The 14,257-nt window shown below is 37.8% G+C and overlaps 1 protein-coding gene across 3 annotated transcripts in view; it reads right to left on the bottom strand.

The window, feature by feature from the left end:
• SPART (spartin) overlaps nt 1–14,257 on the bottom strand; it is a 38,826-nt gene that overhangs the window by 6,481 nt on the left and 18,088 nt on the right. For all 3 annotated transcript variants that reach the window (XM_032314822.1, XM_032314821.1, XM_032314823.1), the window contains exons 6-8: nt 12,540–12,734; nt 11,348–11,506; nt 11,178–11,268 (exon numbers count right to left, since the gene is read on the bottom strand). In XM_032314822.1, coding sequence (XP_032170713.1) covers nt 11,178–11,268; nt 11,348–11,506; nt 12,540–12,734 — 445 coding nt within the window. The remainder of the gene's footprint in view (nt 1–11,177; nt 11,269–11,347; nt 11,507–12,539; nt 12,735–14,257) is intronic.

Below are 14,257 nucleotides of genomic sequence, written 5' to 3'. Positions count from 1 at the left end.
CAAAAGAATTACCATCAATGAATTTGAATTTGCCCCTTCACCTAGTGCAAATTTAAGGGGAATTTTAATTAAAATTCACTAAACAAACCAATAAAATACTGTATACCTTAAAAAGGTAAATTCCTTATAGAAAATCAATTTTACTAAGCTTATTCTTCTGAAAAATAACACATTTTATCTTAGAATAAGATAAAATTTTAATAAGGGGAAAACAAGAATGTATCTAACTTTCTGAATTTATATGATTTTCCTCTAAACTATTTAATTTTTTAAAGTTTATTTTTTTTTTTAGTAATCTCTATTACCCAGTGTGGGGCTTGAACATAGGACCTCAAGATCAAGAGTCACACCCTCTTTTGACAGAGCCAGCCAGGCACCCCATCCTCTAAACAATTTCAAATGGGAAAAAAAAAGGAGCTTAAAGCTGAAATTTAGAAGCTATGTAGAAGAGTGAGGAATTATTTAGTAGATACCATGCTGCAATTAAATACAGCAGATTTGAAGTTACTTATTTTTATTGTTCCTGTATGTCTTCAGGATCCTAAATTTAAAGACAAAAGTATTAATGTAACTGACAAAAACAGTCTTAATAAACAGTTCCTACATATTTACCTAAAAACAGTCTTAATAAACAGTTCCTACGTATTTACCTAAAGAATATAATTATACAGCTCTTTAGATAACCCACTCATAATGAACATAATCTTTAACCATAAAACCATGAAAGGAGGGGCAGGATGGCAGAGAAGTAGGAGACCCTGTTTCAACCAGTCTCCTAAAGTAAGCTAAGTATCTACCAGAAAACTCTGAACACCCATGAAATCAGCCTGAGATTTAAGATTGTACACTTCTGGATCTCTACAGGGGCAGGAGATATAAGTGGAGAGGTGATGGGAGTGGGAACACTTGGACAGATATTGGAGGATAACAGAAGAGGGAGGGAGCCACCAGAAGCAAACCATTTGAAAGTAATACCCCAAAACGAAAGTGCCCTGTGATTGGGGACCAGCATTAACTTGGAGACTGGTTAAAAGCACTCAAAAAAAGCAAAAGATCTTGAGGAGCAACTGGTGGAACTGGGCAGTTAGGGGCACAGACCTAAGCCCAGGATCCCAGGGTGGTTACCACCAGCGACCAGCAACCACTCGAGCCAGAGAGTCCAGTCCGTGGTCCCTTGGCTTTCCGCTGCTTGTACCACCTCTCGGGCTGGGTGCACCCCCCCCACCCCGCGCCTCAGGGAGTCTGGTGTAGGCGCCAGCCTGCAGTCTCTGGGCTGGCAGCCGATTACCTGCGTGGCTGCGGGGTGTGCAGCCTGTGCTTGAGAGAACCCAGGGCAGTTTCAGAGGTCAGGGTCCCCTGACCGGCAGCATTATACGACCTGTGCCTCTGCCTGGTGCGAGTGCATCAGTTGCGGGCGTGGGCCCCAGACAGCAGTACCGGCAATGGCAGCAACCTGGGTTTGGGCTCGCCTGGACCAATATCGTGGTTTTAGTGGCACAGGGGTGCAGAAACAAGCCAGGGCCTCGGGTGATCACCAGTAACAGTGGCTGGGAGTGTGCACCACCTGTGGTGTGGTGGAGCTGTGGTGTTCAGCGGAGTTTGCATGGGGGGGGTGTCTGTGTGTTCTGGACCACCCAGAGGGAAGCAGTCTGAGACTGTCTCTGAGGCGGAGGTCTGGGTGTGGACAGTTTGCTTTCCACTAAACCTCTGAAAAGCACAAAAAGCCGCCAAAAAACAAAACCTCCAGAGAACAAAAGCCTGAAAAACCAGTTTCCACAGAGCCAATCCCCTGATAGGGGGCAGGGCGACTCAGCCCAAGCACCACACTCCCCAAGAAGATAAGCCAAAAGGCCCCTCCCCCAGAAGATAAGCCAAAAGAACAAGAGGATAACCACCACAGGGTCCCCATAAACCCCAACATCAGGGGTAAACAATATATTAATCTCTGGGTATTACCCCCAAACCTATATATTTCATAGATAACAACTATTCTTTTTTCTTTTTTTTAAATTCGTTCTTACGATTCTTATTCTTTTAATTTTTTTTAGCCTACTTTCCATTATGACTAGAGGTTTAATGCAACATATTCCGTAATAACTTTTTAACTGGAACTTTTTTCATACCTGTATAATATACCTGTATTTCTTTTTCATTTTTTTTTATACATATAGATATAAGCTTCAATGTAATTTTTTTCCCCTATTCAATGCCACCCCTATATATAAACCAGTTTCCCCTGTATCTCTGGAAAGTTGAGTCCTTTGACAAAGATAACAAGATTCACACAGGAAGAACGGAAATAACCTTCCTTGCCCACATCGAGAGTTTATAACCATCTTCCCATCTTATTCTTCTGTTAGGGTTTCTGTGTATTTGTTTTTGTACTATATAAATCTTATTCTTAGTTCATTTTGGCTGGGTGTTTCCTTTTTTTCTTTTACTTTTTTCTTTTACTTTTGTTGGTCTTTTTGTTTGTTCGTTTTTGTTCATGTACCTTATAAATCTTACTTTTGAGGTGCATTTTGGCTGGGTTTTCTCTTTTTTCTCTCTCTCTCTTTTTTCTTTCTTTTTGGTGGTGACTTCCAATTGCTCCAAAACTTTCCAGTGTGTACCTTGCCTAGAGTGTGGCTGATATATTCAGCTATACATCCCCTCAACCACCTCTCACCAAAATGACTAGGAGGAGGAACACCCAACAGAGGAAGAATCAGAGACTCTGCCCTCTGCCATGAACTACCAGATAAGGACATAAACAGTATGCTGGAAAGGGAATTCAGGGTAACAATTATCCAGGCAATGGCTGGCTTGGAGGAGACCATTAGTGGCAACATAGAAACTCTAAGGGTGGAAGTGAGGGCTGATCTGGCAGTACTAAAAAATGCTATCAGTGAGATCAATCTAATCTAAATATTCTAACACCTAGGGTAACCAAGGCAAAAGATCGAATTAGTGATCTAGAAGACATACCGATAGAAAGGAAGGATTGGGAGGAGGCCTGGAACAAACATCTTAGAAGGCATGAAAACAGAATTAGGGGAAAAAATGACACAATGAAACGTTCCAATGTTAGAATTATTGGGATGCCTAACAAATTACTGGGATGCCTAACAAATTTTCCTAGTCTGGGGAATGGAACAAATGTTTCTGTCCTAGAGGCAGAAAGGATACCCCCACAAGACCAACAAATCTAGAAAGACCTCCAGACACATTAACTATGAAATTCACAAATCATAATTTTAGAAAAGGAGTCCTAAGGGCAGCTAGGGGGAAGAGACTCCTCACATACAGAAGAAGGTCCACTAGAATAACATCAAATCTGTCCACACAAACCTGGCAAGCCAGAAAGGGCTGGCAAGACATATTCAGGGCACTAAATGAGAAGAACATGCAGCCAAGAATACTTTATCCAGCAAGGCTGACATTCGAAATGGATGGCGAGATAAAGAGCTTCCAAGACCAGCAAGGTTTGAAAGAGTATGTGACCACTAAGCCAGCACTACAAGAAATATTGGGGGGAGGGGTCCATAAAAGAGGAAAGAACCCAAGAGTGACACAGAACAGAAATTTACAGAGACAACCTATAGAAACAAGAAACAACCAATAGAAACAGGCAACATGATGTCAATAAAAACTTATCTTTCAATAATCGTTCTCAATATGAACAGCCTAAATGCTTCCATAAAAAAGCACAGGGTTGCAGACTGGATAAAATGACAGCATCTATCCATATGCTCTCCACAAGAGACAATTTGGGACCTAAAGACACATCCAGACTGAGAGTGAAGGGATGGAAAACCATCTTTCATTCCAACAGGCCTCAAAAGAAAGTTGGGGTAGTGATTCTCATATCGGATAAATTAGATTTTAAGCTAAAAACTGTAGTCAGATATACAGAAGGACACTACATCATTTTTAACGGGTCTATCCACCAGGAAAATCTAACAATTCTAAGTATTTATGTCCCCAATAAGGGAGCAGCCAACTACATAAGCCAACTGTTAATCAAAATAAAGAGTCCTACTGATATGAAAATATTAATTGTAGGGGATCTTAACACGCCATTGTCAGCAATAAACAGATCATCTAAGCAGAAAACCAATAAAGAACCAAAAGCTTTGAATGACACACTGGACTAGATGGACCTCAAAGATATATACAGAACATTCTACCCTAAAACAACAGAATACTCATTCTTATTCTTCTCAAGTGCACATGGAACTTTCTCCAAAACAGACCAAATACTGGGTCACAAATCAGGCTCAACCGATACTAAAAGACTGAGATTATTCCCTACACATTCTCAGACCACAATGCTTTGAAACTGGACTCAACAATAAGAAAAAGGTTAGAAGGAATACAAACACTTGGTAGCTAAAGATCATCCTGCTCAAGAATGTTTGGATCAGCCAGGAAATCAAAGAAGAACTTAAACAATTCATGGAAACCAATGAGAATGAAGACACATTGGTCCAAAACTTACGGGATACAGCAAAGGCAGTCCTATGGGGGAAACACATAGCCATCCAAGCCTTACTCATAAAAATTGAAAAATCCCGAATATGCCAACTCTCTTTACACCTTAAAGAATTGGAAAATCAACAACAAATTAAGCCAACCCCATGCACAAGAAAGGAAATAATTAAGCTCACAGCTGAGATCAATGAGTTAGAAACTAGAGATACAGCAGAACACATCAACGAAACTAGAAGCTGATTCTTTGAAAGAATTAATAAGATTGATAAACCACTAGCCAAACTAATCCAATAGAAAAGAGGAACCAAATTAATGAAATTATGAACGAAAGGGGAGAGATCACGACTAACACCAAGGAAGTAAAAACAATCATCAGAAATTATTATCAACAGCCATATGCCAATAAGTTAAGCAACCTAGAAGAAATGGATGCATTCCTGGAAACCTTTACACTTCCAAGACTGAAACAGGAAGAAACTGACAACCTGAGTAGACTAATATCTAGTAATGAGATTGAAGCAGTTGATCAAAAACCTCCCAAAAAACAAGAGCCCAGGACCTGATGGATTCCCTGAGGAATCCTACCAAGCATTCAAAGAAGAAATAATACCTATTCTCCTGAACCTGTTTCAAAAAACAGAAACAGAAGGAAAACTTCCAGACTCTTCCTATGAAGCAGCATTACCCTGATCCCCAAACCAGGCAAAGAGCCCATTAAAAAGGAGAATTTCAGGCCAGTATCCCTGATGAATAGGACACCAAGATTCTCAACAAGATCCTAGCTAATAGGATCCAACAACAGTACATTAAAAAGATTACCCACCATGACCAGGTGGGATTTATCCCTGGGATGCAAGGGTGGTTCCACATTCACAAGTCAATCAGTATAATAGAACAAATCAATAAGAGAAGAGAGAAGAACCACATGGTCCTCTCAATTGATGCAGAAGAAGTATTTCACAAAATACAGCATCCGTTCCTGATTAAAACTCTTCAAAGCATAGGGATAGAGGGAACATTTCTCAACTTCCTAAAATCTATCTATGAAAAACCCACAGTGAATGTTACTCCCAATGGGGAAAAGCTGGCAGCCTTCCCTTTGAGATCAGGAACATGACAAGGGTGCCCATTCCTGCCACTGCTGCTCACCATGGTACTAGAAGTCCCAGCAACAGCAATCAAACAACAAAAAGAAATAAAAGGTATTCAAATAGGCAAAGAGGAAGTCAAACTCTCTTCAAAGAAGACATGATACTTTATATGGAAGCCCAAAAGACTCCACCCCCAAACTACTAGAACTCATACAGCAATTCAGTAGTGTGGCAGGATACAAAATCAATGTACAGAAACTAATTGCTTTCTTATACACTAAAAATGTAATTATAGAAAGGGAAATTAGAGAATCAATTCCATTTACTATAGCACCAAGAACCACAGATACCTTGGAATAAACCTAACCAAAGAGGTAAATGATCTGTACTCGAGGAACTACAGAACACTCATGCAAGAAATTGAAGAAGACACAAAAAGATGGAAAAGCATTCCATGCTCATGGATCAGAAGAATAAACATTGTTAAAATGTCTATACTGCCCAGAGCAATCAATACTTCCAATGCCATCCCGAACAAAATTCCACCAGCATTTTTCAAAGTACTGGAAAAAACAATCCTGAAATTTGTATGGAACCAGAAAAGACCCCAAATTGCTAAGGAAATGTTGAAAAAGAAAAACAAAACTGGGGGCATCATGTTGCCTGATTTCAGGTTTTACTACAAAGCTGTGATCACCAAGGCAGCATGGTACTGGCACAAAACAGACACTTAGACCAGTGAAACAGAGTAGAGAGTCCAGATATGGGCCTGCAACTATTTTACTATGGTAAAATAACCTTTGATAAAGCAGGAAAAAATATCTAGTTGAAAAAAAGACATTCTCTTCAATAAATGGTGCTGGGAAAATTGGACAGCCATGTATGTAAGAATGAAACGCGACCATTCTCTTACACCGTACACAAAGATAAGCTCAAAATGGATAAAAGACCTCAATGTGAGACAGGAATCTATTAAAATCCTAGAGAACACAGGCAGTAACCTCTTCGACATCGGTCACAGCAACTTCTTTCAAGTGAAGTCTCCAAAGGCAAAGGAAACAAAAGTGAAAAAGAATTTTTGGGACTTCATCAAGATCAAAAGCTTCTGCACAGCGAACAGTCAACAAAACAAAGAGGCAACCCACGGAATGGGAGAAGATATTTGCAAATGACACTGCAGACAAAGGGCTGATATCTAAGATCTATAAAGAACTCCTCAAATTCAACACTCAAAGAACAGATAATCACATCAAAAAATGGGCAGAAGACATGAAGAGACACTTCTCCAAAGAAGTCATACAAATGGCTAACAGACATATGAAAAAATGTTCATCATCATTAGCCATCAGGGAGATTCAAATCAAAACCACATTGAGATACCAGTTAGAATGGCCAAAATTAACAAGACAAGAAACAAGTGTTGGAGAGGATGTGGAGAAAGGGGAACCCTCTTACACTGTTGGTGGGAAGGCAAGTTGGTGCAGCCACTTAGGAAAACCGTGTGGCGATTCCTTAAGAAATTAAAAGTAGAGCTACCCTATGATCCTGCAATTGCACTACTGGGTATTTACTCCAAAGATACAGATGCAGTGAAAAAGGGCCATCTGTACCCCAATGTTTACAGCAGCAATGGCCACATTTGTCAAACTGTGGAAAGAGCCAAGATGCCCTTCAACAGACGAATGGATAAAGAAGCTATGGTTCATATATACAATAGAATATTATGCCTCCATCAGAAAAGATGAACACCCAACTTTTATATCAACATGGATAGGTCTAGAGAAGATTATGCTGAGTGAAGTAAGTCAAGCAGAAAGAGAGTCAATTATCATATGGTTTCACTTACTTGTGGAGAGTAAGGAGTAACATGGAGGACATTAGAAGAAGGAAAGGAAAAGTGAACTGAGGGGAATTGGAGAAGGAGACGAACCATGTGAGACTGTGGACTCTGAGAGACTAACTGAGAGTCTTGCAAGGGAAGGGGTTGGGGGGATGGGTGAGCCTGGTGGTGGGTATTATGAAGGGCATATATTGCATGGAGCACTTTGTGTGATACATAAACAATGAATCTTGGAACACTGAAAAAATAAACTAAAATTAAATAAGTAAGTAAATAAATAAAAATAGGCATTTGTAGGTATAAAAAAAATAAATAAATCCATGAAAGGTATAAATAATATACTTCTTTAACACAATCTGCTTTCAAATATGCCTAAATGAAAAGATAATCTCCTGTATTGGCTTTCAACACCAGAAATCAGATAAGTATATATAATACATTTGTTTTTCTCCTAGGCATAATGCATATAATTATGGCAGATTCAAAACAACTTGGGAGAATAACTTATAGTCAATAAGAATACAAATTTTATTATATTATCATCAGCTGGATTAGAAAAGAAACACAAATGCTTACGCTATCAAATACTTTTTCAAAGTGTAAAATCATAAATATAAAAATACAGATTTATTACATTTACATTCAGAAATGTAAATTCATGTAAATAAATCAGAACTAAATTAAATGAATAACTAGTTCTTCCATTTCTTCAGTGATAAATATTAAGTTATTACTGGTTTGATTCTTGTAGTTTCTTCATTTAAAAGACAATTTCTACTTCTGGGCCAGATTATTCATAAGTGAGGAAACAGTATTACAAAACCCTTTACCTCCCCACTGCACATAATATCTTTCCAAGTTTCTAATTAAATTACTGCTAAGCCAAATTAGCTTTATAGTTAGAAATATAAATGTACTTAACTAAATTCTCACCTGTTTTTTCACTCCACAGATCTTTGGAGTAAAGGATAAAAAGAATAGCAATACATACCCTTATAAAAATAAATTAGCTCAGAACCACTGTTAAAAAGTGTCCTTTTCATCATATTAAGATCTCCTCACTAAGGACCAAAAATACAGTATCTACACCAAAACCTTGCTAACCTTTAATAAAGCTCTATTTAATTGTACTTAGATAAGCATTTTTTTTTAAATAAAGTAGGAAATAGGCAAAGCTGATGGAAGCATTTATTACTTTCTAACATGACTGCCTAACAATTTAGGCAACAAATGATCCTGATAATCTAAAAATAATTCACTAATGGCCAAAAAGGCACAGCTGATTTTCTTGGATTCTTGCAACAAAAGAAAAAACTATTTTTCTAATTACGATTGATCCACCAAAATAACCTCAGAGTCACAACACAAAGAGTACTAGAGATCAAGGTTAAAAAAAGTACCCAGAGGTAGAAAGCTGGAAGACTTGTTTTTTTTATTTCCACAAAAAGAATTTCAGATCTATTCTATATTTTCTTTGCCAAATCTTTTGATCAACATGCTATGCTGCTTTGATTCAAAATGTATGCATGCTCCAGTTGGAGATCAAATCAACTCAGTCTGGAAACTAAGTTAGTTTTTCCTAAGCCATTAGTAATTTACTATAGTGGGAGAGAATGTTAATGCATGATAGATCGTGATTTCTAACTCTAGATACTAAATGTGCACAGAAGTCCCATCAAGCACAGGGTTGGTCCAGTACTGTTCTTCACAATGCATGACATAGAGAGACCTGGCTTACATCCCAGTTCTACCACTTACCAGGGATATAATCTGCAACAAGGTTATTTAACAGCTCTATGCTTTGGCTTCCTCATTTATAAAATGGAGATAATAGTGTTAAAGATTAGAGGTGCCTGGGTGGCTCGGTGGGTTAAGTGTCTGACTCTTGATTTTGGCTGGGGTCATGACCTCAGGTTTGTGAGATGGAGCCCCACATTGGACTCTGCACTGGGCATGAAGCCTGCTTAAGATTCTCTCTCTCTCTCTCTCTCCCTCTGCTCCTCTCCCACTCCTCTTTCTCTCCCTCTCTCTCAAAAAAAAAAAAAAAAAGTACTGAAGATTAAATACATATATTAAAAAGCACTGAACACAAATGTCTGATACGTAAGTATGATCTGAAATGTTGTGAGTGGATAATTAAAACAAATAACTGAGAGTTGAGAATACCATGAATATTACTTTTTGGTTTCTAAATAAAAATTTAATATTAGGCTTTAAACTAATTCAAAGCTAAGAAAGGAACTCGGGTCCTTCATACTAGATTTATTTTTTAGAACTAGATTCCTCGATGCTGAGAAAGGGGAACCCTCCTACACTGTTGGTGGGAATGCAAGCTGGTGCAACCACTCTGGAAAACAGCATGGAGGTTCCTCAAAATGTTGAAAATAGAACTGCCCTATGACCCAGCAATTGCACTACTGGGTATTTACCCTAAAGATACAAATGTAGTGATCCGAAGGGGCATGTGCACCTGAATGTTTATAGCAGCAATGTCCACAATAGCCAAACTATGGAAAGAACCTAGATGTCCATCAACAGATGAATGGATAAAGAAGATGTGGTATGTATACACAATGGAATACTATGCAGCTATCAAAAGAAATGAAATCTTGCCATTTGCAACAACGTGGATGGAACTAGAGCATATCATGCTTAGCGAAATAAGTCAAGCAGAGAAAGACAACTATCATATGATCTCCCTGATATGAGGAAGTGGTGATGCAACATGGGGGCTTAAGGGGGTAGGAGAAGAATAAATGAAACAAGATGGGATTGGGAGGGAGACAAACCATAATTAACTCATAATCTCACAAAACAAACTGAGGGTTGCTGGGGGGAGGGGGGCTGGGAGAAGGGGGGTGGGGTTATGGACATTGGGGAGGGTATGTGTTATGGTGAGTGCTGTGAAGTGTGTAAACCTGGCGATTCACAGACCTGTACCCCGGGGGATAAAAATATATTATATGTTTATAAAAAAATAAAAAATAAAAAATTAAAAAAAAAAAGAACTAGATTCCTCAAGGGCTTATAAAGAATAAAGAGCTAAAATCAGATGATCCTGTTTTAAGTCTCACCTTTAACACCTATCAGATTAGCCTGGGCAGATCCCTCATTTCTATGTTTGCCCACATTTTAATATAGGAAATAGATAACATACCATCTGTCCATTCCAATAAGAATGAATAATGGTAGAGTCAAATAAGATGTGGCAATATTTAACATTCTTTACATACAGAAGGGGCTAACGTTAACAAGGTACAACAGATTAATTAAAATTCAAGTTTTTCCCATCAAAACTACCGGCAAACATCACCCATCACAAGAGCATGCAGTTAATAAGGTATTCAGAAACTGCAGGATTTTTTTTCATTAAGCTTACTCATTGCATGAATGATGAACAAATATAACCATTGGTAATATAACGCAAAGTCACATATTTCTATTAATTTGTCAAAAATATTAAGAAAAACAGAGTAGGGGTGCCTGGGTGGCTCAGTGGGTTAAGGCCTCTGCCTTTAGCTCAGGTCATGAACCCAGGGTCCTGAGATCGAGCCCCACATAGGGCTCCTCTCTCTCTCCCTGCCTGCCTCTCTGCCTACTTGTGATCTGTCAAATAAATAAATAAATAATCTTAAAAAAAAAAAAAGAAAGAAAAACAGAGTAAAAATATTGTTTTATTAGATATTCAATAATGGCACAGTCATTTTAACTGTCCTGAATTTTTGCAAATGTTAGAACAGATTTATTCATTAAAATGATAAAACTCAACTTACTTGTATCTGACAGTTTGTACAGTTTCTGCTGAAACATTGTTAACAATACATTTGGCTGCACATTCCAATCCCTGCCAGACAGTTGAAAATCCTGCAAATATATTTAGAAGTAAGTAAAACTACAGCAAAACAAATGGACCTTGCTAGTTAAATTTATGGGTCATTGTTACCTTGAACACTACTTGCAGCTACAACCATAGCACCATCCAAGGTAGACTTCCCATTTCTGTCTTTTTTAAGAGATTCTGGAACAAGTTTGCTTCCATGCTTCTTGACGTGTGGAGCCAGTTCCTTTCCAACACAGTTTGCTACAGTGCAAACTCCGTCAACTAATGAAACCATAAAAAGGGGGAAACACTTAGAAAAAATGTATTCTTTCCTTGATTTTACCACTTTTTAGCAAATTTCTTACATGAGCATCTAAAGTTGTTTTATTGCATAATTTAGCAACTCTATATAAGGATGAGAACCAAGGCTGGCCAGTTTTTAAACAAAGGCTATTATTTGGTTTAAAGACACGTTTGCAGAACCTAATGATAAAACTTTGCCTCTTAAACATAATGTTCTTTTTGGCAATTTGCTTAAAAACAAAAAACAAAAAACAAAAAACAAAAAACCAAGATTGCTGCAATACAAAACTTGTAGGTCCATCTTTCATGTTTTCCAGCTATGTGTACTTCTGTTTTCTCCACATTGACAAATATTTCACTGAAATAGTAATAAAGTATTTAAGTCTATATAAAAGTAAACATACCAAAATCTGATTGGAAGAATACTGAATACCAAAAAGATAATCTTACTAAATCTAATGTTAATTCATTAAGGAGTTATCTGGCTATCTTAAAATACTAAAATTTAGATCTATGATTCTCAAGGAAGATGAAGAGACATGTTACTTGGGAAGGCTGACATCAGAATCACCGAATCAGCTTAATTCAAACAATACATCCCTTTAACTCCACCCCAACTAAGACACAGTGAGCTGTCCTTAAAAGAACGAGTCATATTTAAGGATAGCAAATACATTCAGAGCCATTCCTTTTCAAAGGCATGGACACTCCTCTTTCTGACACATCAAAATAATCCTTTAGCCAATGTTTTTCAAACTAATATGCAAATAACAATCACCTAGAGATCTTGTTTCTGAATCAGTAATGTGTACCAAATATCTGAAATATTTCTAGAGCTCTCAGATAGGTTGATGTTGCTATAGATCCCACTATGAGTAGCAAGACAATACTGCTTTGTCCTAATCCTTTATTCTTAAGGTTAAACCATCTAAAGGAACATTTAGATTAACCTGAATTAAGAGATCATTTTTAATTTAACTCAAAGAAGTAAAGTCCTCCAAAGTTACTTTACCCAGGAACTGACTGACTTTTGCTGCTCCTCCTGTAGCCTGCTTTGCTATATAAAGTCCCTTGGTCACAGCAGGACTAACTTCCACTGGTTTTTCTTCTGGTTGAATCCGTTCACGGAGTTTAGAAGCACCTTTCTGGATTGCTTTGCCGGTAAATTCAGCACCTTTGACCAAACCCCAGCTCACCCAGGAAGCACCTTTTTATACGAAAATTAAGAAGTCCACAATATTAGAGCTGATTATACCTATAAACCCTTTAATAAATCAAAGGAAAAAACCCAAGGAATTCAATGTTCAGATCCTAAACACACCATAAACTTTTAAGCCAACTTTACAATTGTAATTTTCTGCCTGGAATACACTTTTTCTAAGTAAATTTATCTTTCAGTACTTAGGTCACAGATTACTCAGTAACATATTTCTGTATTACTCTGCTGCTACTACAACTTGTAGGTATCTATACGTTATTTATCACACTATTATTACTATTGTTAGGGACTAATTTTGGGTTTTGGTGCCAATAACACAGTATTTGGCTTGAGGACCCAGGCTTCCTTGTTCTTGCCTTAGTCCAGGTACCACTTTTCCTCTATGAAGTGCTCAGGGGTTTAGACACAAATGATGCAAATTAGAAACCAATAAACCTGCTAGATCTCAAACATCAGGGCAGAACTCTTGCTTGCTTGCTTTAGACAAAAGGCACAAGGCAGGGTCCTGTTCCTCCCTCAATCCCAAACCCAAATCCCATGATCTCCACACCTTTTAATTTATAACATAAACCTGAATGACAAAGAGAGAAGAATACTCAATACATAAGAAGAAAACAGGAAGACTAGATGGTTTAGCCATTTCTCATGAGAGTAGTTCCAGCCCTTTGGTTTTGCTCAATGTTTCTTAGAGCATACACGAAAAACGAGACTGTCAAGATAGAAAGCAGGATAGCATAGACTTCTCTAGTGAAAAGTCCCTGTGTACACTTGAGGAAAGGAGAAGTGGGAAGAGATGGAAAAAGAAAGGAAAAATCCCCAGGAGAATAGTTTCCCCTAAGAAGAAGAAGAAGGTGTTACCTTGCCTTGGAGAGCTTACAATTTTAAATATTTCCCTTTTGGCTATACCCTGAAAAAAGCAGCTTTTAAAGCTAGACATATAAAATACCTAAGTATATTCTCCAAAGGTCTGTAGCATGGTTTTTATGTAATTACTCTGGCCTGTGAGTGAGTAGGCATCCAGTGACATGTGAAAATCCTGTTTATTTAAAAATATGAACAATGAAAAATAAAAATAAATAAAAAACAATGAAATAAAGTTGCCGAGTGGTAACTGTTTAGAAAAACGATTGTGTTTCTCTTCCTGTTTCAGTCAACATTTCCACCTCTAGCTCAAACACTACCCCCACTGTCCTCCCCTGCAGGAGGACCAGGTCTCACACCCAGACAAGTTATCTTCCAACAAAGAATTCCCATAACAATGTAGGGACTGAATACCTCTATTAAAAATATACATAAGGTGTTTGCTGTTAACTTACAGGTTGAAAAGATTTAAGAAGTAAAAAACTGGCTGAACTTGAAGAAGGAAGACTGAGAAATCATAAATGACAATGAAGCAAAGGAAAGCTTAAGTAGACTATACTCCTACAATAAAATAAACAAGAGGGACAGAGTCCATTGATGACTAAGAATAAATGGAAATTAGATAAGTGAAAAGTCATAAGATTGAGAAA

The sequence above is a fragment of the Mustela erminea genome, chromosome 15 (assembly GCF_009829155.1).
Source record: "Mustela erminea isolate mMusErm1 chromosome 15, mMusErm1.Pri, whole genome shotgun sequence".
NCBI classification, from domain to species: Eukaryota; Metazoa; Chordata; class Mammalia; order Carnivora; family Mustelidae; genus Mustela; species Mustela erminea.
Note: the sequence above shows the minus strand (reverse complement) of the source record. Positions and strands in the feature narration are given on the sequence as shown.